Source organism: Ranitomeya imitator, chromosome 6 (genome assembly GCF_032444005.1).
Source record: "Ranitomeya imitator isolate aRanImi1 chromosome 6, aRanImi1.pri, whole genome shotgun sequence".
Taxonomy (NCBI): Eukaryota; Metazoa; Chordata; class Amphibia; order Anura; family Dendrobatidae; genus Ranitomeya; species Ranitomeya imitator.
Window position 1 is genome coordinate 195,403,113 of NC_091287.1, and position 23,076 is coordinate 195,426,188.

The 23,076-nt window shown below is 44.2% G+C and overlaps 1 protein-coding gene across 1 annotated transcript in view; it reads left to right on the top strand.

Moving 5' to 3' along the window:
* CCT5 (chaperonin containing TCP1 subunit 5) overlaps positions 1–23,076 on the top strand; it is a 329,132-nt gene that overhangs the window by 215,395 nt on the left and 90,661 nt on the right. Inside the window, exon 8 of the mRNA XM_069730418.1 lies at positions 8,342–8,527. Coding sequence (XP_069586519.1) covers positions 8,342–8,527 — 186 coding nt within the window. The remainder of the gene's footprint in view (positions 1–8,341; positions 8,528–23,076) is intronic.

The window sequence follows — 23,076 nt, forward strand, 5'->3', positions numbered from 1 at the left end:
AACATAGTAACATAGTTAGTAAGGCCGAAAAAAGACATTTGTCCATCCAGTTCAGCCTATATTCCATCATAATAAATACCCAGATCTACGTCCTTCTACAGAACCTAATAATTGTATGATACAATATTGTTCTGCTCCAGGAAGACATCCAGGCCTCTCTTGAACCCCTCGACTGAGTTCGCCATCACCACCTCCTCAGGCAAGCAATTCCAGATTCTCACTGCCCTAACAGTAAAGAATCCTCTTCTATGTTGGTGGAAAAACCTTCTCTCCTCCAGACACAAAGAATGCCCCCTTGTGCCCGTCACCTTCCTTGGTATAAACAGATCCTCAGCGAGATATTTGTATTGTCCCCTTATATACTTATACATGGTTATTAGATCGCCCCTCAGTCGTCTTTTTTCTAGACTAAATAATCCTAATTTCGCTAATCTATCTGGGTATTGTAGTTCTCCCATCCCCTTTATTAATTTTGTTGCCCTCCTTTGTACTCTCTCTAGTTCCATTATATCCTTCCTGAGCACCGGTGCCCAAAACTGGACACAGTACTCCATGTGCGGTCTAACTAGGGATTTGTACAGAGGCAGTATAATGCTCTCATCATGTGTATCCAGACCTCTTTTAATGCACCCCATGATCCTGTTTGCCTTGGCAGCTGCTGCCTGGCACTGGCTGCTCCAGGTAAGTTTATCATTAACTAGGATCCCCAAGTCCTTCTCCCTGTCAGATTTACCCAGTGGTTTCCCGTTCAGTGTGTAATGGTGATATTGATTCCCTCTTCCCATGTGTATAACCTTACATTTATCATTGTTAAACCTCATCTGCCACCTTTCAGCCCAAGTTTCCAACTTATCCAGATCCATCTGTAGCAGAATACTATCTTCTCTTGTATTAACTGCTTTACATAGTTTTGTATCATCTGCAAATATCGATATTTTACTGTGTAAACCTTCTACCAGATCATTAATGAATATGTTGAATATGGTAGCTGTGAAGTAATCACCACATAGCAAATGAAAAGCTTATGATGTGAGATATATATATTTCTTTATTTTATATAGAGAAGCTTGGTCGTCTACACTTTTTCTGTTGTGTTAAAGAAATTGTTTGTCTTGTTAAATGATGTAGTTCCCCATCTACAAAAAAAATTAGTGCTCCTGTAACATTGTTCAACCATGTGAGTCCCTGTAGCCTATCAGCGGCCACTGATGAGCTGCATTGTTCATATGACACACGAGCGTCCTCAGACCTGCTGCTAAAATCACTGGTGTGAATAGATGATTGTTTGTATTTCACGGGGGATTCAATACTTTAACATCCGCTACTTTAATGAACAACCACTTTAAATAAATAGTATTCTTACTCATACCATCCTATCTGTTAGCCTTTAGCCCACTGAATGTATGCCTACTGTTGTATCCTGTGAGCTCTTCTCAACATGTACAGTGAGTACAGGGCTGTGGCTTACCACTGGGCCACAGAATAACTATAGTACATGCTACAAAGTTGCTCATTGTAGCAACAATTTGCACTAGCTCATGAATGTGTACATTTAAATTTTGGGGGGCACAGATGGCCAAAAGATGCACCTTCTATTAAATTTGGCATAATTTGCTCCTGTAGTCTGTAGGTTAACATGTGGCCTGCAAAATGCCAGTCTTAATTTCCCCCATTTTGTTCACTTATCCTTAAAGGGACTCTGTCAACACAGAATGACTGTTCAAGCGAAGTCCCGCAACTCAGTGCTTCATAGTGGGGGCAATCATTTATATATACTTTCCCATCTGCTTTTCTTCCCTCAGTCTCAACCATCCCTTATTTGATTGACCGCTACAGTATGACTTGATAGAGCCAGAGAAGTGTGGAGATAGGTGGAAAACAAACAAGTCTTGACAGTGTACTGAAATGATTTGGCCCGGCCATGAAACACCAAGCGTCTTTTCTTGGTTTGAATAGTCATTCTGTGCACATTCCCCTTCACAGGGAACCTGTTACCCCCAAAATCGACGGTGAACTAAGCCCACCGGCATCAGGGGCTTATCTACAGCATTCTGGAATGCTGTAGACAATCCCCCGGTGTATCCTGAAAGATTAGAAAAAGAGGTTAGATTATACTCACGCAGGCGGTCCGATCCGATGGGCGTCGCGGTTCAGTCCGGGGCCTCCCATCTTCATCAGATGACGTTCTCTTCTTGTCTTCACGCTCTGGCGCAGGCGTACTTTGTCTGTCCTGTTGAGGGCAGAGCAAAGTACAACAGTGCGCAGACGCTGGGAAAGGTCGGAGATGCTGTAGATAAGCCCCTGATGCCGGTGGGCTTAGCTCACCTTCAATTTTGGGGGTGACGGGTTCCCTTTAATGAGTTCTGCGGCGTTTGTTGCGCTGTGGTTCACTTTAGGCTCCTGGCTTCTGAAAGTCATGTTAATGCGGCCTTAGAGATATAACCACCATCACTTATAGAATTGAAAATGCTGTCTGTACCAGTCATGTGCCAGTATGGGTTAAAGATGCACAGCTCCCAACACGTGTCTATTGCCAAGAACTGTATAGCACATACTCTCAACAGCTGGGAGCAGATGTGCATGCTTTTGCTCCCAGTCTGACAGCTTTACAGCAGTGCATGGAGACTGCTGGATAATAAACATTGAGGAAGACAAAGTTGTAGATAACACCCTTTGTTCTCTGCAAGCAAGAGTGGTTTCTTCACATATGACAGCCCTGCTCCAGCCCACTGACTGAGGTATGTGAGCTACGGCTCTTCTTAGTTGAGACCCAGGTCTTGGGAGCTATGGCTTCAGTCTGCTGTCCATCCTTCAGTCTGCTGCCTGTCCTGACACGTGACTAAGACAGGCTGCAGTTTGCATTGAATCAGGAACAAAATTTTATCTCCTCCTCAGAGAGCCCCATTAAAGGGAAGGTGCCACCAGTTTTCTTGTATTTTGTTTTTTTGTGAAATTAAGCTTAAAATAGTAATTAAAATGTATTAATGCAATGTTTGCACTGTTTGCAAACATTTCTATATGAAAAATATTATATATTTTTCTACAAATATACATATTTACCACTAGGGGGAGCATTTTCCGTTTTAGACCTCAAGCAGCTATAGTAAGATTTAGCAGCTCTGCCCCAGGGATATTAGACCACCCAAAAGGGGAGGGAAATGGTGATGTCAGCAGTTACTGCCCCAACAGTAAGAATGAAGAGCAGCATCACAGGGCAGCACCATTTTGTGTGTGACTGCCCTGTGACCTGCTATCACCAGCAGTTACTGCATCAGAGTGACAGCTCGTTTACAGAGGAGCAGAACACAGTGGGCTCAGCAGCATCTGGACCCAAGAAGAGTGAAGACATGTGGTGTGCATGGAGCAGCATTAGGAGCTGTGTGGGAGCTCCAGCTCTGCAGTGAATAGCCAGGCATTATGGAGGGAGGGGAGAGATGCATTGTATGGCTAAGGCCGGGGTCACACTAGACCGCAATACGGACGAGTGCAATGCGCTAAAAAAATCGCATAGCACTCGTCCCAATGTTAATCTATGGGGCAGCTCCCATCATCCGATATTCTCTCGGCCGTATTCAGGATCCGAGTGATATCGCAGCATGCTGCGATTGTCAGCGTATCTCGGCCGAGAATCGCCAATGAAAGTCTATGGGGGTGAGAAAAAAAATCGCACAGCACACGGACCATCAGTGTGACGTGCGAGAAATTCTCAAGCATTGGGCAGGTGACAGGAAAGGCTCAGCCATTATTTGCTCATTTTGCAAGTGTGTGAGAAAATCTCACCATACGGATGTCACACGGATGCCAAACGGATCATTGGATGCGAGAAAATCGCATCCTCGCACTGCACACGGATCACTGTTTTGGTAACATTTGTGCGATTCTCGTCCGTCAAAAATGGACCTTTTTTTATACGTTGTGTGTGTCCCTGGCCTAAGAGTGACTGATGGGAGAGAAAGAGACGTGAAGTATGATGAGTGAGACACATATGGAGTGTGATGGGGAGATACACATTGAGGCTGTGTGCACACATTCAGGATTTTTCGCATTTTTTTGCGTTTGTTCGCTATAAAAATGTGATAAAAACAATTTAAAAATGCATACATATGCATCTCATCATTTATAATGCATTCCGCATTTTTTGTGCATATGTCGCGTTTTTCTGGGGGAAAAGCGCATCGCAGTAAAAAACGCAACATGTTCTGCGCATGTCGTGTCTCCTCCTTTGATGTGGGCTCCGGCGCTGAGCCCACATCAAAGTCACGACATGTCGGCTGTTTTGTACAGCTGACATGTGCGCGCAATAGCGGCAGGTGAAATCGCAATTCACCCGCCGCTATTAACCTGTTAAATGCCGCTGTCAAATGCTGACAGCGGCATTTAACTACCGCTTCCAGGCGCGCGGCCAGAAATGAGCGCATCGTCCACCCCCGTCACATGATCAGGGGTTGGCAATGCGTCAGGATGGTAACCATAGAGGTCCTTGAGACCTCTATAGCTACTGATGCCGGCCTGCTGTGAGCGCCTCCCTGTGGTCGGCGCTCATAGTAAGCCTGTAATTCAGCTACGGAGCAGCAATCTGATGATCGCTGCTATGTAGCTGAGCCGATCGCGTTGTGCCAGCTTCTAGTTTCCCATGGAGGCTATTGAAGCATGGCAAATGTAAAAAAAAAAATGTTTTTAAAAATATGAAAAAAAATAAATAGTTTAAATCACCCCCCTTTTGCCCCATCAAAAATAAAACAATAAAAAAAATCAAACCTACACATATTTAGTATCGCCGCGTTCAGAATCGCCCAATCTGTCAATAAAAAAAAACATGACTGACATGTGCCCGCAATAGCGGCGGGTGAGATCGCGATTCAACCGTTCCTCTGTATGTGTTTTCCGTCCGGCGGAAACAGCTGTTTTGACGGATCCTGCAAAAAACGGATGAAACGTGTGGCCATCCGGCGCTAATACAACTCAATGAGAAAATAACGGATCCGGCGAAAAAAAACTGATCTGGCAGAAAAAAAAGTAAATTGTGGAAAAAAAACGGATCTGGCGTGAAAAAACAGATCCGGCGGAAAAAACTGATCTGGCAGAAAAAAAAGGAACTTGTGGAAAAAAAACGAATCCGGCGGAAAAAAACAGATTAGGCGGGAAAAAAAGGATCCGATGGGAAAAAAAACTGATCTAGCAGAAAAAAAAGGAACTTGTGGAAAAAAAAACGGATCCGGCGGAAAAAAAACGGATCAGGCGGGAAAAAAAGGATCCGATGGAAAAAAACGGATCTGGCAGAGAAAAAAGAAAATTGTGGAAAAAAAACGGATCTGGCGGGAAAAAACGGATCAGGCGGAAAAAAAAAGGATCCGATGGAAAAAAAACCTGATCTGGCAGAAAAAAAAAGGAAATTGTGGAAAAAAAACGGATCCGTCGGGAAAAAAAGGATCCGGCAGGAAAAAATGGATCCGTCGGCAAAAAATGGATCCGGTGGGAAAAACGGATCTGGCGGAAAAAAACGGATTCTGCAAATGTGCTCGCAGGATGCGTTTTTTTCCCATAAACTTGTATTAGCGACAGATCGTGACGGATGGCCACACGTCGCGTCCGTCGTGCAACGGATCCATCGTGTTTTGGCGGACTGTCGGCACGAAAAAACGTTCAAGTGAACTTTTTTTGTCCAGCGCGTCCGCCATTTTCTACCGCGCATGCGCTGCCAAAACTCCGCCCCCTCCTTCCAGACTTCAGAATGGGCAGTGGATGTGTTGAAAAACTGCATCCGCTGCCCACGTCGGGCACAAATTTCACAACGTACGTCGGCCCGACGCATAGCGACGGACTCGTACCGACGCAAGTGTGAAAGAGGCCTTTATGAGGGTTGAATTAAAAAAAAAAAACAAAAAAAAAACCGCGTGGGCGCCCGTGCAATTTTCTGCGCCAGAGGGGGAAAGCCAACGGCCGGGGGCCAATATCTGTAGCCTGCTATGAATATCAGCCCGCAGCTGTCTGTATAGCCTTTACTGGCTATTAAAATAGGGGGACCCCCCAAAAAAAATTGCGTGGGGTCCCCCTATATTTTATAGCCAGAAAGGCTACGCAGACAGCTGCAGGCTGATATTCATAGCCTAGAGAGGGGCCATGGATATTGCCCCCCTTCCCCCCCCCCGGGCTACAAATACCAGTCCGCAGCCGCCCCAGAAATGGCGCATCTGTAAGATGCGCCAATTCCGGCACTTAGCCCCTCTCTTCCCACTCCCGTGTAGCGGTGGGATATGGGGTAATGAAGGGTTAATGTCACCTTTCTATTGTTATGGGGTAATGAAGGGTTAATGTCACCTTGCTATTGTAAGGTGACATTAAGCCGGGTTAATAACGGAGAGGCGTCAATAAGATGCCTATCCATTATTAATCCAATAGTAAGAAAGGGTTAAAAAAAACACGCACACATTAGGAAAAAGTATTTTAATATTCTTCATTTCACCATACTTACCATACTTCAGCGCCTGCAAAAAACGTAAAATAATAAACCGTATACTACCTGTCCGCCGTAGTCCAATTAATATCGAGTGTCCCACGACGATCTCCCCTATAGAACAGTGACATCGGGTGATATCACTGCTCTATAGGACCCTCAGTGACACACTGACAGGAGACAATGGCTCCTACAGTGCATCACTGAGAGGTTACCTTAGGACAAGGTCTCACTTTATGGCAATTGCCTGGGAAAATTTCTCATACAGCAATGGCATAAAGTGAGACTAGGGACTTTTTTTTTTTTTTTTTACAGCGGCGGAGGAATACAGTGGTGGAAGGATACCTTCCAGCTGTCATTATGTTCCTGTAGCCCCTAGAGAGCAGTTGCATTATCTGATGCTCCTGCTCTCCACGGGAGATCGCCGTGGGACACTCGTGGATTTCTGCGGACAGGGAGTATATTGGTTGTTTGTTTTTTTTTAATATTTTTTTTACAGATGACACTGGCTTCGGGGAACAAAGTGACAAGTAATGGTGAGTATGAAATCTATGTTTAATGTACTGTATGTCTATATGTATGTAATGTATGAATGTATTGTATATAGCATGTATGTAGCATGTATGTATGGAGTATTTTTTTTTTTTTCATTCAACACATTAGCCGGATGATGGGACTATTACTGTCCCATAAGTGGCTAATGTGTCAATCACTGTCATTGTAGCAGGCATCGTCCGATGGGACTTGTAGTCCCATCGGACAATGCTTGCATACACGCATAGAGACCCCCCCACGCCGCACAGACCCCCCCACTCCGCACAGAGACCCCCCCACGCCGCACAGAGACCTCACCACGCCGCACAGAGATCCCCCCACTCCGCACAGAGACCCCCCACTCCGAACAGAGACCCCCCACTCCGCAGAGACTCCCCACTCTGCACAGAGACCCCCCACTCTGCACAGAGACCCCCCACTCTGCACAGACCCCCCACTCTGCACAGAGACCCCCCACTCTGCACAGAGACCCCCCACTCTGCACAGAGACCCCCCACTCTGCACAGAGACCCCCCACTCTGCACAGAGACCCCCCACTCTGCACAGAGACCCCCCACTCTGCACAGAGACCCCCCACTCTGCACAGAGACCCCCCACTCTGCACAGAGACCCCCCACGCCGCACAGAGACCCCCCACGCCGCACAGAGACCCCCCACGCCGCACAGAGACCCCCCACGCCGCACAGAGACCCCCCCACGCCGCACAGAGAGGGAGAGCGACACAGGGGGAGAGTGCAGTTTACCGGAGATCACTGGGACTGTGTGCAAGTGGGGAGGTGGAGACAGAGCAGGAGAAGGACATGGCAGAGTGTGAGAGCAGAAGATGTCTGCCCAGGACCTGCAGTGCCTGGAGTACAGAGGAGCAGTGAGGGCTTCTTCTCTCCTGTGATAGAGAGCAAGTGGAGCTTGGCAGATAGCACAGGGCTCTAATAAAATGGCAGCTAGTCACACCTACAGCAGTGAGTTGTGCAGCCCACAGAGGCGTGCCCAGCTCACTGCTAATGCTGCTGCAATGTTACAGATAGGGTCCGAGCCAGTCTATTATCTCCTATGTCCATGGGGTGCCGTAATCTGACACTGATAGTGCCGTACTACTGCTGCAAAACCAAGATGTCAGCCCCCAGTGCATTCTTTCTACTCATATATCACACGAAATCTGTTTTACATGCATTCAAATCTGGGTTATAACAGCATGTTATGCTACATTACATTGATTAATTAATGATCTACAAACGCGGTACCTTCCCTTTAAATACACATCGTGAAGCTGATAGTAATTTCTCATCTCAACCTAATGTTGTTTTCATTTCTCCAAAATTGTTGTTTTTGCAGTTAATTGCTATTGCTACTGGAGGACGTATTGTACCACGATTCTGTGAGCTTACTCCTGAGAAACTTGGCTTTGCTGGCATAGTTCGAGAAATTTCTTTTGGAACAACAAAGGACCGAATGCTAGTCATAGAGCAATGCAAAAACTCAAGGGCTGTAACAATTTTCATCAGAGGGGGGAATAAGATGGTAAGTAACAATTCATTACTGCTGCAAAACACATGGCCTTTAGTTATGGAACTATTGGCTACAGTCTTTTTGTTTTTGACCTAAGCAATATCGTAAAAAGGACAAAATCTAGAAAACGAAATGTGACTAGGGTAGACAGGTTATATAAAATCATACTTTTTTTTTTTTTTTTTTTCAAACATTAACCATATGCCAATTGACTTTTAAATGTCCAGGCAGTAAGCATTTTACTGTAATTTTTAAAATGTCACTATATAGTATAGCAGCAGCTTTGGCAATGAGTAGTCTTCTTTCATATACAACCAGTGGAGTCTACTCAACTGACAGTGCTTCATTCTCAGGACAGTGATCATGTTCTCTCCTGGTGGTGGAGTTGAAGCTGCTGTCTTCAGAGACCCAGGGGGAGTGTCGGCTGTCACATACTCACCTGCTCCTGGCGCAGTCCCTGCATGTCCGATGGTCTCTGGGCAATGCTTCCTGTGTTCAGCGGTCACAAGGTACCGCTCATTAAAGTAATGAATATGGACGCACCTTCATTACTTTAATGAGCGGTACGTGACCGCTGAACACAGGAAGAAGTCGGCTCCCAGAGACCATCTGACAGTGAGATGCTGCCAGGGTCCACGCCTTGAGCAGGTGAGTATAACGGTGAGGGTGAGTGAGCATTGTGCTATATTCTCATGACCCCGTTCCACCGCTGGGCGCCGCTGCCTGTTCAGGTCAGAGGGCGCAATCACGTGTTTACTGTGCGTGCAGCGGTAGAACGAGGAGGACAGGTGAATATTGCAAGTGCCTTGGGCCTGAGCGACGAGAGGAGAGTATGTGATTTTTTTTTTATTTTAATCGCAGCATATAGGGCATAATCTATGGAGCACTTATGGGGCATAATCTGTGGAGCACTTATGGGGCATAATCTATGGAGCACTTATGGGGCATAATCTATGGAGTATCTTATGGGGCATAATGTATGGACCACTTATGGGGCATAATCTATGGAACACTTTATGGGGCATAATGTGTGGAGCACTTATGGGGCCTAATCTATGGAGCATCTTATGGGGCATAATGTATGGAGCATCTTATGGGGCATAATCTATATAGCACTTATGGGGCATAATGTATGGACCACTTATGGGGCATAATGTATGGAGCATCTTATGGGGCATAATGTATGGAGCATCTTATGGGGCATAATGTATGGAGCATCTTATGGGGCATGATGTATGGAGCATCTTATGGGGCATAATGTATGGAGCATCTTATGGGGCATAATGTATGGAGCATCTTATGGGGCATAATGTATGGGGCACCTTATGGGGCATAATGTATGGAGCACCTTATGGGGCATAATGTATGGAGCACTTATGGGGCCATTATTAACCTTTGTGCAGCATTATATGGGGCATATTTTTATATGGGGCATATTTTGTCTGGAGCTCCTTATGGGGCCCATCATGAAATGTATGGAGCATTATATGGGGCTCCTGATTCAATATAGATATTCAAAAACATTTATCCTACTGATGTCTCAATTAATTTTACTTTTATTAGTATCTATTTTTATTTTTCACATTTACCAGTAGCTGCTGCATTTCCCACCCTAGGCTTATACTCGAGTAATTAAGTTTTCCCAGTTTTTTTTGTGGCAAAATTGGGGTTCTCGGCTTATACTCGGGTCGGCTTATACGCTAGTATATGCGGTAATCTGAGTCCTGCCAGCACTCATTGTCAAAGCTAGCTTATGCTGTATAGGTAAAGGTTGTTGTTGGTTATTATTGGAGAGAAGCGTTTGAGAGATTTATCTGTGATAATTCCCTTTTTTCTCCTACTTTGGTTTACCCCCATCCTCCACTCACTGGTGCATTCCTCTGTTGTGTGAGTATATTTGTACGTTTGGTATTTTTTGTTAGCCCCGTTCGTATTACCTTGTTAATCTGGTTGGTGTACTACGGTACCCTACTACTACCCTCTTTTCCTGGGTGGGGGAGGGGTACAGATGGAGGGTGAATTCAGGAGCAAGGGCAGGCTACATGGCCCCAGCATATTCACCATCAGAAATAATTGAGGGAGCAGCGTGAGCTAGGGCGCCCCTAGCGTTAAATACAGGGAAGGAGCCCCTAGTCCCCGGACACCTGGCGATAGTTGGGACACTTGCTAATCGATTGCAAACAACCGAGGAATTATTTGTTCTTTATTGGTCAAATTGTATAATTAAATATTTTATAAGATACTACTTACAGCTTTTTCTAGAGCTTAAATGAAATATAATCAGATTTCAACATAAACATTTTTTATATAGAATACGATTGGCAAAAATGTTTACATAAATACCAATGATCAAACACCCAGAAAAGCCAGTATGTGCAAACATTTTTATGGGACTGTCTTATTACAACATACCTAGTTGCAAAAATTGCCAGAAAAACAAGGTTTCCAGAAAGCCAGTCCAAAAAGTTGGTTCGTTTTGTTTACTTCCACACGATCTTATTATCAAGAGGCAATTTATGTAAAAATAACTATTGGGCAAATTGAGAGACCAACACATCCAAGGAATAAAATAATGGAATTTTCTTTATTGCATAGCAAGAGGATAAAAATCCTTGCAGTGAATAATGCTCACATGAGAGGCATGACAGACTGCATTATTGTTTTGCCAGAAACAAGTCAACTAAATCAGAGAGTCATTGGCGAGCACATAAAACCAAGACTGACAAATCAAATGTACAGTTTCTGGCTGTGGTGGGAAGATGGGGGGGAGGGTCAGCATTGGCGGAACAGCAGGTCAGAGGTAGGAGATATCTTCAGCCACGGCTAACTCCTATGCACGCTGCTGAAGAGAAATGAATATTGACTTCGAAGGTAATGAATTTTCATTTCCCTTTAGCTTCCTGGTTTGATTACCCATAATGCCCATCCTGGTATGTATGGGCCCCATCCTGATCCTGGTATGCATTGCCTCATCAGAAAATGTAAAAAAAAAAAACCATTACACTTTTACGGCGCTCCCTCGCAGCGTCCTGCTTCGTTGCCAACTGCTGCTTTGAGTGTAAGCTGTGCATGGCAGGGACGGGACATCATGCACTGCTTGCAAGCCAAAGGGCAGCTGCTGGAATACTCACTGCTCTGCATGCCGAGACTGTGTGTGCGGAGAGCAGTGAGTATTCATTGCTCTTCAATAGCGTGCACAGTGTCAGCCAGAGCCTTCCTGCAGCTGCCCGGCGTTCAAGTGTGCAGCTACTAAAGAGAATGAATATTGACCATCTTCGATGCCATGGTTGCTCAGTGGTTGACACTGCAGCCTTGCAGCGCTGGAGTCCTGAGTTCAAATCCCACCAAGGACAACATCTGCAAGTAGTTTGTATGTTCTCCCTGTGTTTGAGTGGGTTTCCTCCCACACTCCAAAGACATACTTATAGGGAATTTAAATTGTGAGCCCCTCGGAGTCTGTGATGATGATGTGTACAAACTCTAAAGCGCTGCGGAGTGTTAGCGCTATATAAAAATAAAGATTTCTATTATTTTAATTTCTTAAGTAGCAGCGCATGTGACTGGCCACGGCAGCTGCAGGAAGTCAGCAGCCGACACTGTGCGTGCTACTGAAGATCAATGAATACTCACTGCCCTCCATGCACAGAGTCCCGGCGTGCAGAGCAATGAGTATTCTGGCAGCTGCCCTTCAGCTTGCAAGCAGCGCATGACTCCCCTGCCATGTGCTGCTTACAAGCATAAAGCAGCTGCTGGCAATGGAGCAGGACGCTGCAAGGCAGCGCCAGGAAGGTAAGTGTAATGGTTTTTTTCGGGTTTTTGAACGTGTTCTGATGAGGCCATGCATACCAGGATGGAGGTGGGGGCCAATCATACCAGGATAGGGATGGGGACATGCATACTAGGATGAGATGGGGGCCCTGCATACCAAGGTAGGGATGTGGAGGCATGCATACCAGGATGGGGAAGAGTGGGGACCATTCCTACCAGGATAGGGATGAGGGGGCCATGCCTACCAGGCTAGAGATAAGGCGGACATGCATACCAGATGAGGAAGCCTTTCATGGGGATGAGGGGGTCATTCATACAAGGATGAGGATGTGGGGGCCATGTGTACCAGGATGGGGATGTAGGTGTATGTGTACCAGGATGGGATGAGCCCCTCTGCCTTTGGATCGGAGACCCCGCACAGTGACGCGGGGTCACAATCGCTGCCATGGAGACCCGATGTCGTCATGACGACATCTGGGCCTCCAGAGCTGAGAAACTTCCTGTCATGCGCAGTGCATGTCAGGAAGTCTCTCAGGTTAGTGTACAGAAACTGCAGCGTTGACAGCTTCTATAGCATGCAGATGTGCATGCTATAGAAGCAATCAGCATGCAAAAAATGATTGTCCCATAGTGGGACACAGTGTAAAAGTTAAAATTAATTTAAAAAAAAAGATTGTAAAAATATTTTTTAAAAAATAATAAAAAAAATCTATATTCCATCAATAAATAAATATTTGAGTGAAAAAAAATCTAAACAATAAAAGTACACATTTGGTATCGCCGCGACCCGACCAAGTTAACCCCTTTAGTGAACACCATAAAAATCAAGGCAAAAAACAATGCTTTATCATACCGCCGAACAAAAAGTGGAATAACACGCAATCAAAAAGACAGATATAAACATCGTACTGCTGAAAACGTCATCTTGTCCGGCAAAAAAACAAGCCGCCATACAGCACCATCATCGGAATACAGCTCTCAGAATAATGCCATGCAAAAATAATTATTTTTTATATAAAATAGTTTTTATTGTATAAAAGCGCCAAAACACCAAAAAAATGATATCAATGAGGTATTCTTCGTACTAAACCGAAGAATGAAGCTATTTTATCAATTTAACCACGCGCGGTACGGTATAAATGCCGTTTTTGTTCATTCTGCCACCCAAAATTAGGAATAGAAAACGATAGTCATGTTCCCGATAATGGTACCAATAAAAACGTCAACTCGTCCCGAAAGAAATGAGACCTCACATGACTGTGGGCCAAAATATATAAAAATAATAGCTCTCAAAATATGGTGATTCATAAACTATTGTTTGCAATAAAAAGCGTCTTTTAGTGTGTGACAGCAGCCAAACATCATAAAAACCCACTATAACACCTCTTTCACACGTCCTGATATTTCCTGTACCGGACAGGTCAGTGTCCGTGTGTGTAATACTTGTGGCACATGTATGGCATGCGTGTTCCACATCAGTACCACAAGGACGGACTCCAGGGAAGAATCGTTACAGTAATCATTCTCCCCTGCCATAAAAAAAGGACATGTGCACAGACCCATTCACTTGAATAGGCAAATAGCGCTCCATTCCTCCCGAGTCTCTCTGCATGGCTGCCCAATGGTATAAAATTCTGTAATACACCCATGGTGTCAATATGATCACTGCACCCCTAGATTAATTCATTGAGAGGTGTAATTCGTAAAATGGGTTCACTTATGGGGTTCTGCTGGTTTGGCACCTCATGGGCTCTCCCAGTGGGTCATGGCCCCTGCAAATCATAACAGTAAAATCTGGCGCTCCTTCCCTTCAGCCATGTGCCCAAACAGTGGCTTACCCCCACATATGAGGTATCCGTGTACTCAGTACAAATTGCACATTAACTCTTGGGGGCAAAAAGATCATTTTTGTGGAAAAAATGACTTTTTATTTTTACAGCTCTACGTTGTAAACTTCTGTGAAGCACTTGGAAGTGCAAACTGCTCACCACACATCTAGAAAAGTTCCTTAGGGGGTCTAATTTCCAAAATGGGGTCACTTGTGGGGGGTTCCACTGTTTAGGCACACCAGGGGCTCTCCTAATGCGACATGACGCCTGCAGACCATTCCATCAGAGTCTGCATTCCAAAACGTCACTACTTTCCTTCCGAGCCCCGACGTGTGCCCAAACAGTGGTTTACCCCCACATATGGGGTACCAGCGTACTCGGGATAAATTGCACAACAACTTTTAGGGTCCAATTTCTACTGTTACCCTTGGGAAAATAAAACATTGTGGGCGAAAAGATCATTTTTATGATTTTTTTACTTTTACAGATCAACTTTATAAACGTCTTTGAAGCAAATGGGGGTTCAAAGTGCTCACCACACATCTAGAGAAGTTCCTTAGGAGGTCTAGTTTCCAAAATGGTGTTACTTGGGGGGGAAGTTAGCACTTTTAGGCACATCATGGGCTCTTTGAATGCGACATGGCGTCGGATCTTAATTCCAGCCAATTTTGAGTTGAAAAAGTCAAACGGCGTTCCTTCCCTTTCGAGCTCTGCCGTGCGCCTAAACAGTGGTTTACCCCCACATATGGGGTATTGGCGTACTCTGACAAATTGCACAACAACTTTTGGGGGCCAATTTCTCCTGCTACCCTTGGTAAAATAAAGAAAAATTTGATCTGAAGTAAAGTTTTGTTTTTGTTTGGGGTTTTTTTTGTGTGAAAAAAAGTTAAATGTTCATTTTTAATTTTTTTTTAAACATTCCAAAAATTCCTGTGAAACACCTGAAGTGTTAGTAAACTTCTTGAATGTGGTTTTTAGCACCTTGAGGGGTGTAGGTTTTAGAATGGTGTCACTTTTGGGTATTTTCTATCATATAGACACATCAAAGTGACTTCAAATGTGATGTGGTCCCTTAAAAAAAAATGGTGTTGTAAAAATGAGAAATCGCTGGTCAACTTTTAACCCTTATAACTCCCTAACAAAAAATAATTTGGTTCCAAAATTGTACTGATGTATAGTATGTTGTAGGGAATGCTACTTAAATATTTTGGGTGACATATCTCTGTGATTTAACAGCATGAAAATGTTTGCCAAATTTCCATTTTTTTCAAAAATAAACTCAAGTGATATCGAAGAAATGTTACCACTATCATGAAGTAGAATATATCACGAGAAAACAATGTCCAAATCACCGGGATCCATGGAAGCGTTCCAGAGTTATTACCTCATAAAGGGACAGTGGTCAGAATTGTAAGGACAGAACACTTTGCGGATTTCACTGCGGATTTTTCCGCAGCAGAATTCCAAAATCCACAGTGAAAACCCGTCGCGGTTTTTACTGCGGATTTATCGCGGTTTTTACTGCGGTTTCTTCTGTGGATTTTCATCTGCAGTTTCCTATTGGAGCAGGTGAAAATCCGCAGAAAAGAAGTGACATGCTGCGGAATGTAATCCGCTGCGTTTCCGCAGCATGTGCACAGCGTTTTTTGTACCCATAGGTTTACATTGTACTGTAAACTGATGGGAAACTGCTGCAGATCCGCAGCGGTCAAATCCGCTGCGGATCCCCAGAAAAATTTGCAAAGTGTGAACATAGATTAATAATTGGCATGGTCATTAACATGCAAACCACCCTTGGAGGTAAAGGGGTTAATGTCCAATGCAATTCTGACCACTGTCACTTTGAGGTTATAGCTCTAGAACGCTTCAACGGATCCCACTGATTCTGAGATTTTTTTCATGACAGACATATTGTACTTCATGTTAGTGGTAGTATTTCTTCGATATAACATCTTCAGCAGCACTAAGGGTATGTTCACACGTTCCTGATTTCCATCCTTTTTTTTTCAGGACTGTTTTTAAAAAACTGCAGCTCTTGGCAGAAAACGCAGGTCCTTTTTTTGGTCCTTTTTTTGGTCCTTTTTTTGGTCCTTTTTTGATCCTTTTTTTATCCTTTTTTTTATGCAGTTTTCTATGCAGAGTCTGTGTTTTCTAGGAAGTTTTTTAGGGTAATGGCTGAAAATACCCTAACCCTAACCCTACCCCTACCCCTAACCCTATTCTAACCTTAGTGGGAAAAAAAAAAATTTCTTAATTTTTTTTTATTGTCCCTACCTATGGAGGTGACAAAGGGGGGGGGGGGGTGTCATTTACTATTTTTTTTTATTTTGATCACTGAGATAGATTATATCTCAGTGATCAAAATGCACTTTGGAAAGAATCTGCCGGCCGGCAGATTCGGCGGGCGCACTGCGCATGCGCCCGCCATTTTGCAAGATGGCGGCGCCCAGGGAGAAGACGGCCGGACGGACACCGGGACGCCGGGTAAGTATAAGGGGGGGAGATTAGGGCACGGGGGGGGGGGGGGGGCATCGGAGCACTGGGGGGGGGGGGGGGCATCGGAGCACGGGGCGGTGGGATTGGAGCACGGGGGGCGGGATCGGAGCACGGGGGGGCAGCCACACTCCGCCCACGCACTTCCGCCCGCTTCCCCGCACTTCCTGCTGCAGCGGTTCTGCACCACAAACCGCAGTAAAACCCGCAGATATTTTTTTTCATCTGCGGGTTTTACTGCGGGTTTGACCTCACAATGGAGGTCAATGGGTGCAGAACCGCTGCGGCTCCGAAAAATGAAGTGACATGGTACTTCTTTTTTCCCGCAGCTATTCAGCGCAGCTTTTTTTTTTTATTTTCCGCATTGTGGGCACAGCAGTTCCTGTTTTCCATAGGGTACAATGTAATGTACCCTGCATGGAAAACAGCTGCGGACCCGCAGCGGGAAAATCGCGGCAATTCCGCATGAAAAAAAAGGATCGTGTGAACATGGCCTAAGGCTGCATTCTGTGAAGGTGGCTCTTATTCTTAGTATCTCTAAAAATGCTGAAATAATCACTTTTATAAATTTCGGGCCATACCTCTATTGTCAGGGGAGGTATGATTTCTCTCGGACTCGAGCGCTCTGCAATTATCTCTCAAGCATGCGCCGTGCGCGCTGCCCTGGAACTTATATTAAGTGATGTAAGTAGATCGCGCCTGCGCACAGCACCAGATTCCCAGCCCCGCAGTGTGAATACATCATAACACACTGCAGGGCGGGATCTGGGGGCCTCCGCTGTGTGCAGGCGCGATCTACTTACATCACTTGATGCAAGTTCCAGGGCAGGGCACATGCACGAGAATTAATTGCAGAGCGCAGGTGACTGCAAAAGACAGAGAGGAGGCGGCGCCCAGTGGGAAGATGGACAGCTGCGAGGTGCTTGAGTAGGAGAAATCATACCTCCCTGACTCAATAGAGGTATGGCGCAAAATTTATAAAAGTGATTATTTCAGCATTCCTATTGATGCTAAACATAAGAGCCACTTTCACAGAATTCAGCCTTAGTGCTGCTGAAGGTGGCTCTTTTAACTAAATAGGCCCTGGGGGTGACAGGTTCTCTTTAAATCAGAGTCCATATCGCACAAAATAGTTAATAAATAAGTTTTCCCACATGTCAACTTTACATCAGCATAATTTGGGAAACATAATTTTTTGTTGTTAAGACGTTATAAGGCTATGTGCACACGTTCAGGATTTCTCGCAGAAAATTCCTGAGATAAAACGGACATTTTCTGCAAGAAAACCGTATGTATTTTTGCCGCGTTTTTTTCCGGACACTTCCCAAAGCATTTTGTAGTGGGAAATCCGCAAAAAAAAAAAAATTAATGAACATGCTGAGTTTTTTTCCGCGATGCGTTTTTTTCGCGGAAAAAAAGCGCATGTGCACAAAACATGCGGAATTCATTATAAATTATGGGATGCTTATTGTATGCATTTTTTTTAGCGGTTTTATAGCATTTTTATCGGGGGGGGAGAAGGGGGACGCAACGTGTGCACACAGCCTTAAAGTTAAAAGTTGACCAGCGGTTTCTAATTTTTCCAACAGGATTTACAAAACCAATTTTTAGGGACCATCTCACATGTGAAGTGACTTTGAAGGGTCCATATAACAGAAAACACAATTCTAAAAACTGCACCCCTCAAGGTGCGCAAAACCACATTCAAGAAGTTTATTAACCCTTCAGGTGCTTCATGAGAACTAAAGCAATGTGGAAGGAAAAATTAACATTTTACTTTTTTCACAAAATTACTTTGGAACCAATTTTTTTTTATTTTCACAAGGGTATCATGAGAAATTGGACCACACAATTTGTTGTGCAATTTCCCCCGAGTACATCGAAACTCCGTATGTGGGGGAAAGTCACTGTTTGGGTTCATGGCAGGGCTCAGAAGGGAGGGACCATCGTTTAACTTTTTGAACGCAAAATTGGCTGGAATCCATTGTGGTTCCATGTCACGTTTGAAGACCCCCTGATGTACCTAAACAGTGGAACCCCCCCCCCCCCAACCCTAACCCCAACACGCCCCTAATCCCAAACCTAACTTTAGCCCAGCCTCCACCTTAACCCTAACTGCAAAGAATGGAGAACAAATACTTCATTTATTTTATTACTTTTACCTAACTAAGGGGGTGATAAAAAAGATTTGATTTACCTTTTTTTTTTTTAATCAATGTGGTAGGGTCTAGCACAGTGTTCAACATGAACCAATAGGAAAAATGTCCTATTGTTGCCGGCCAGCAGATCTCGGCGGGCGAACTGCGCATACACCCGCCATTTTCTCCCCGAAGAAAACGCCGGGGAATTTCATGGGGGGGTTGCAGGGACAACGGATGTACCAGGAGGGGATCGAAGGACCCCATTTCTTTCCTCTGATGTGCAATCACATCAGAAGAGAGAGAAATTAAATGCGAAATCAGACTTTTTTTTGCATGCGCCGTTATTCCGATAATAACGGCGATCACAACACTGCAGTCGGTAAAAACTGACCAGAATCATGTTCTCTGGGGACACAGCTACCCCCTGTAGCAGAGACGCCGAAGAAATTCCGACTCTGGGGGGCGCTATACACTTAGTTCTCAGCGCCATTAAAAGCGGCGCTGAGGCATAAGTACCCTTAACTGCCACCGTTAAAAGGCGTATTGGCGGTCGTTAAGGGGTTAAAAAGCCCGCCTACTCTGTACTCATTACCTGTACTAATTGAACCCGTTTGAACTTATTACCTGTATAAAAGACATCTGTCCACACACACACACACACACACACACACACACTCAATCTCACACCAACCTCTCCACCTAAGGACACCAGGGACAAAATTGTAGATCTGCACCAAGCAGAGATGGGCTATAGGACAATAGTCAAGCAGTTTGGTGAAAAGGCAACAACTGTTGACAGAATTATTAGAAAATAGAAGGAACACTAGATGACTGTCAATCTTTCTTGGTCTGGGGCTTCATGCAAGATCTTGCCTTGTGGGGTACAGATAATTTTGAGAGAGGTCAGGAGTCAGCCCAGAACTACAAGGGAGGACCTGGTCAATGAACTAAAGAGAGCTGGGACCACAATCTCAAACATTACCGTTCGTAACGCACTATGCAATCATGGATTAAAATCCTGCAGGGCAAGCAAAGTTCCCATGCTCGCCAGCACATGTCAAGGCCCCATTGAAGTTCGCCAGTGACTATCTCTACGAGGTATGGGAGAAGGTAATGTGGTCAGATGGGACCAAAATAGAACTTTTTTGTATCACCTCTACCTGCCATATTTGAAGGAAGAAGGATGAGTACAAATCCAAGAACACTGTCCCAACCCTGAAGCATGGTGTGGGGAAAAATCATACTTTGGGGGGTGCTTATCTGCGAAGGTGACTGGACGACTGCACCGTATTGAAGGGTGGATGGATGGGGGCATGTATTGTGAGATTTTGGCCAACAACCTTCTTCCCTCAGTAAGCGCATTGAAGATGGTTCGTGGCTGGGTCTTCCAGCATGACAATGACCCGAAAGACTCAGCCAGGGCAACTAAGAGTGGGTGTGTAAGAAGCATGGTCCTGGAGTGCCTAGCAAGTCTTAAGGCCTGAACCCAATAGAAACTGGAGGGAGCTGAACTCAGTTTGCCAGGGACAGCTCTGAAACCTGAATGATCTAGAGAAAATCTGTATGGAGGAGTGGGCCAAAACTTCTATTGCTGTATACGCAAATTATTTCAAGAGCTACAGAAAACGTCTGACCTCTGTAATTGCAAACAGAGGTTTCTCTATCAAATATTTAAGTTCCGTATCAAAGACTTATTTGATACAATAAAACGCTAATTAATTATGTAAAAATCATTCAATGTGATTTTCTGGATTTCTTTTTAAGATTCTGTCTCAGTTGAAGTATTCCTACAATAAAAATTACAGACTAATCCATTCTTTGTAGGTGGGAAACTTGCATAGTCAGCAGTATATAAATTACTTATTTTCCCCACTCTGTGCAGCGTTGGAATGGAGTACCTTGGGCTCACCAGTAAAAATCATTCTTGGGGCCCACCCTGCGGTTATCTAAAAATACCACACGGGACACATCCTCTATACACTACACCACACAGGAGAGCGGACAGATCCTCTATATACTACACAGGACACATCCTCTATATACTACACCATACAGCAGAGCTGATAGATCCTCTATATACTACAACACACAGGAGAGCTGACAGGTCTTCTACCACCGGGTGACGCTCATAGCAATCCACCAGTGACGACCATAGAGGTCTCTGGTTGTCATTCCAACGCATTGGTGCCCCACAATCACTAGTGATGAGCGAGTATATTCGTTGCTCGGGTTTTCCGGAGCACGCTCGGGTGGTCCCCGAGTATTTGTGACTAAGTAAACTGCAGGCATTGTCAGGTTGTTGGTGTTAAACTGATTACAATGATACCTTCGGTGAAGAAATCTGCCTTGTTTCTTGTGTAATCCGTGTCAGAAGTTTTCAGTTCTTGAGATGCTCATGCTCTGGGTTGTGACTGTAGGTAGTCTTATCTTCTGCTCTAAGCCAGAGAAACCAGGGAAAGACCTGCCCACAGGCCGCTCTGAAGCAAAACAGTCCATCTCTTTCTTTCTCTATGATGAGGAACATGTTTGTGCTTTTCAAAATCAGTTTGAAAATGGCTCCTGCGCAGTAGCAGTTATCGGAGATCGGATATCTGCTACTATGCAGGTTGTGCCATCATGCTAGAGGAAAAACAATTCCTCCAAGAATGGCATGCGCAGTAGCAGCTATCCGATCTCCGATAGCTGCTACTGCGCAAGAGCGGCTGGCGCCATCTTCTTCTCTTTTTTTTTTTTTTTTTTTTTTTTTTTTTTTTTAAATCAGTTGGCAAACTATTGAAAAAAAATATTTTAGTGTAAAAATTGTAAAACAAAATGGAACTATATAAATCTGGGGGTTGGAGGAATAACGATTTTATGAATCTTTATTCACTGACACCCAAACAAAAAAAGCAATTGAAGTAAGTTAAGCAATCCAAAATGGTACAGAGAAAAAAATCAACTCATCCTGCAAAAAATAATTCTCATCTCTGCTCATTCAGTAGAAAAATAAGTTATAGCTGTCAAAATATGGCGATTAAATAACTTTTTTTTTTTTTTTTTTTTAATCCACATTTTACCGTGTAAAAATAGCAAATTGTGAAAATACTTTGTCCCTGAAATTGTACTGAATTGTAGAATAAAGTAGTCTATTCATGTTTACTGCGTGGTAAACCGCATAAAATAGCGCAAAAAGATTAAAGGTGATTTCTAAACTACTTTTTATTTATTTCACTCAAAAATGTTTTTCCCTATTATGGAAAAACTATAAATAATTCAGCTCACCACTATGACGACCGTTTCAGACACTCCAGCATGGAAGTAATAGGTGTAACATCTGTCTTTATGCGCCAAAGAAAAATATAGTTGATATTCATGCCACCTCAAGGTGAAATATCAGGATGCTGTTCCAATTTGGTGATAACAGCTGAATTTGATTGAGATTGATCTCAGTAGCCAGAGTGAATCCACTGAGATCTCCCATTATCCTCCAAGCAGAATAGATCAGAAAAGTCAATGGCCGTTCATCATAAGGTGGAGGGAAAAATATTTATCCTTGTTCTTCCTTTTCATAATTTTATTCAAAGGTTTTTATTATATTATCTTGTATATTTGCTACTGTCAATCTTTAGGCTATGTTTACAAGTTGCGTTCTTGCATAGTTTTTTCACCCATAGAAAGCAATTAGTAAGTGCAAAAAAAGCAGCAAAAACAAATTACCATCAGTTTTTGCTGCGTTTTTAGTGAAAAGAAAGCGGGTACAGCAGGATATGTAACCCATTTTGGGGATTTTTCTCAAGTTTAAACCAAAATGTCTTGGTTTCCTCGCATGAGTTATGGCTGTTAGTACGATATAGTTAAATGTGTTAAAGTTTAAAAAAAAAACCTGACCCATGTGTGAAGTTGAACAATTCCTGACCAATTCAATGTGAGGAATGTGTGAAAGTAAACAGTGGCAAGAAGTATGCAGCCCTGTGCTGCGTACACAAACGCTAATGTCAACCCATCCTAAAGGTACCGTCACATTAAGCGACGCTGCAGCGATATAGACAATGATGTTGATCGCTGCAGCGTCGCTGTTAGGTCGCTGGAGAGCTGTCACACAGACAGCTCTCCAACGATGCTGAAGTCCCCGGGTAACCAGGGTAAACATCGGGTTACTAAGCGCAGGCCTTGCGCTTAGTAACCCGATGTTTACCCTGGTTACCAGTGAAGACATCGCTGAATCGGTGTCACCCACGCCGATTCAGCAATGTCGGCGGGTGATCCAGCGACGAAATAAAGTCCTGGACTTTCCCCAGCTACCACCGATCTCCCAGCAGGGGCCTGATCGTTGGTCACTGTCACGCATAAC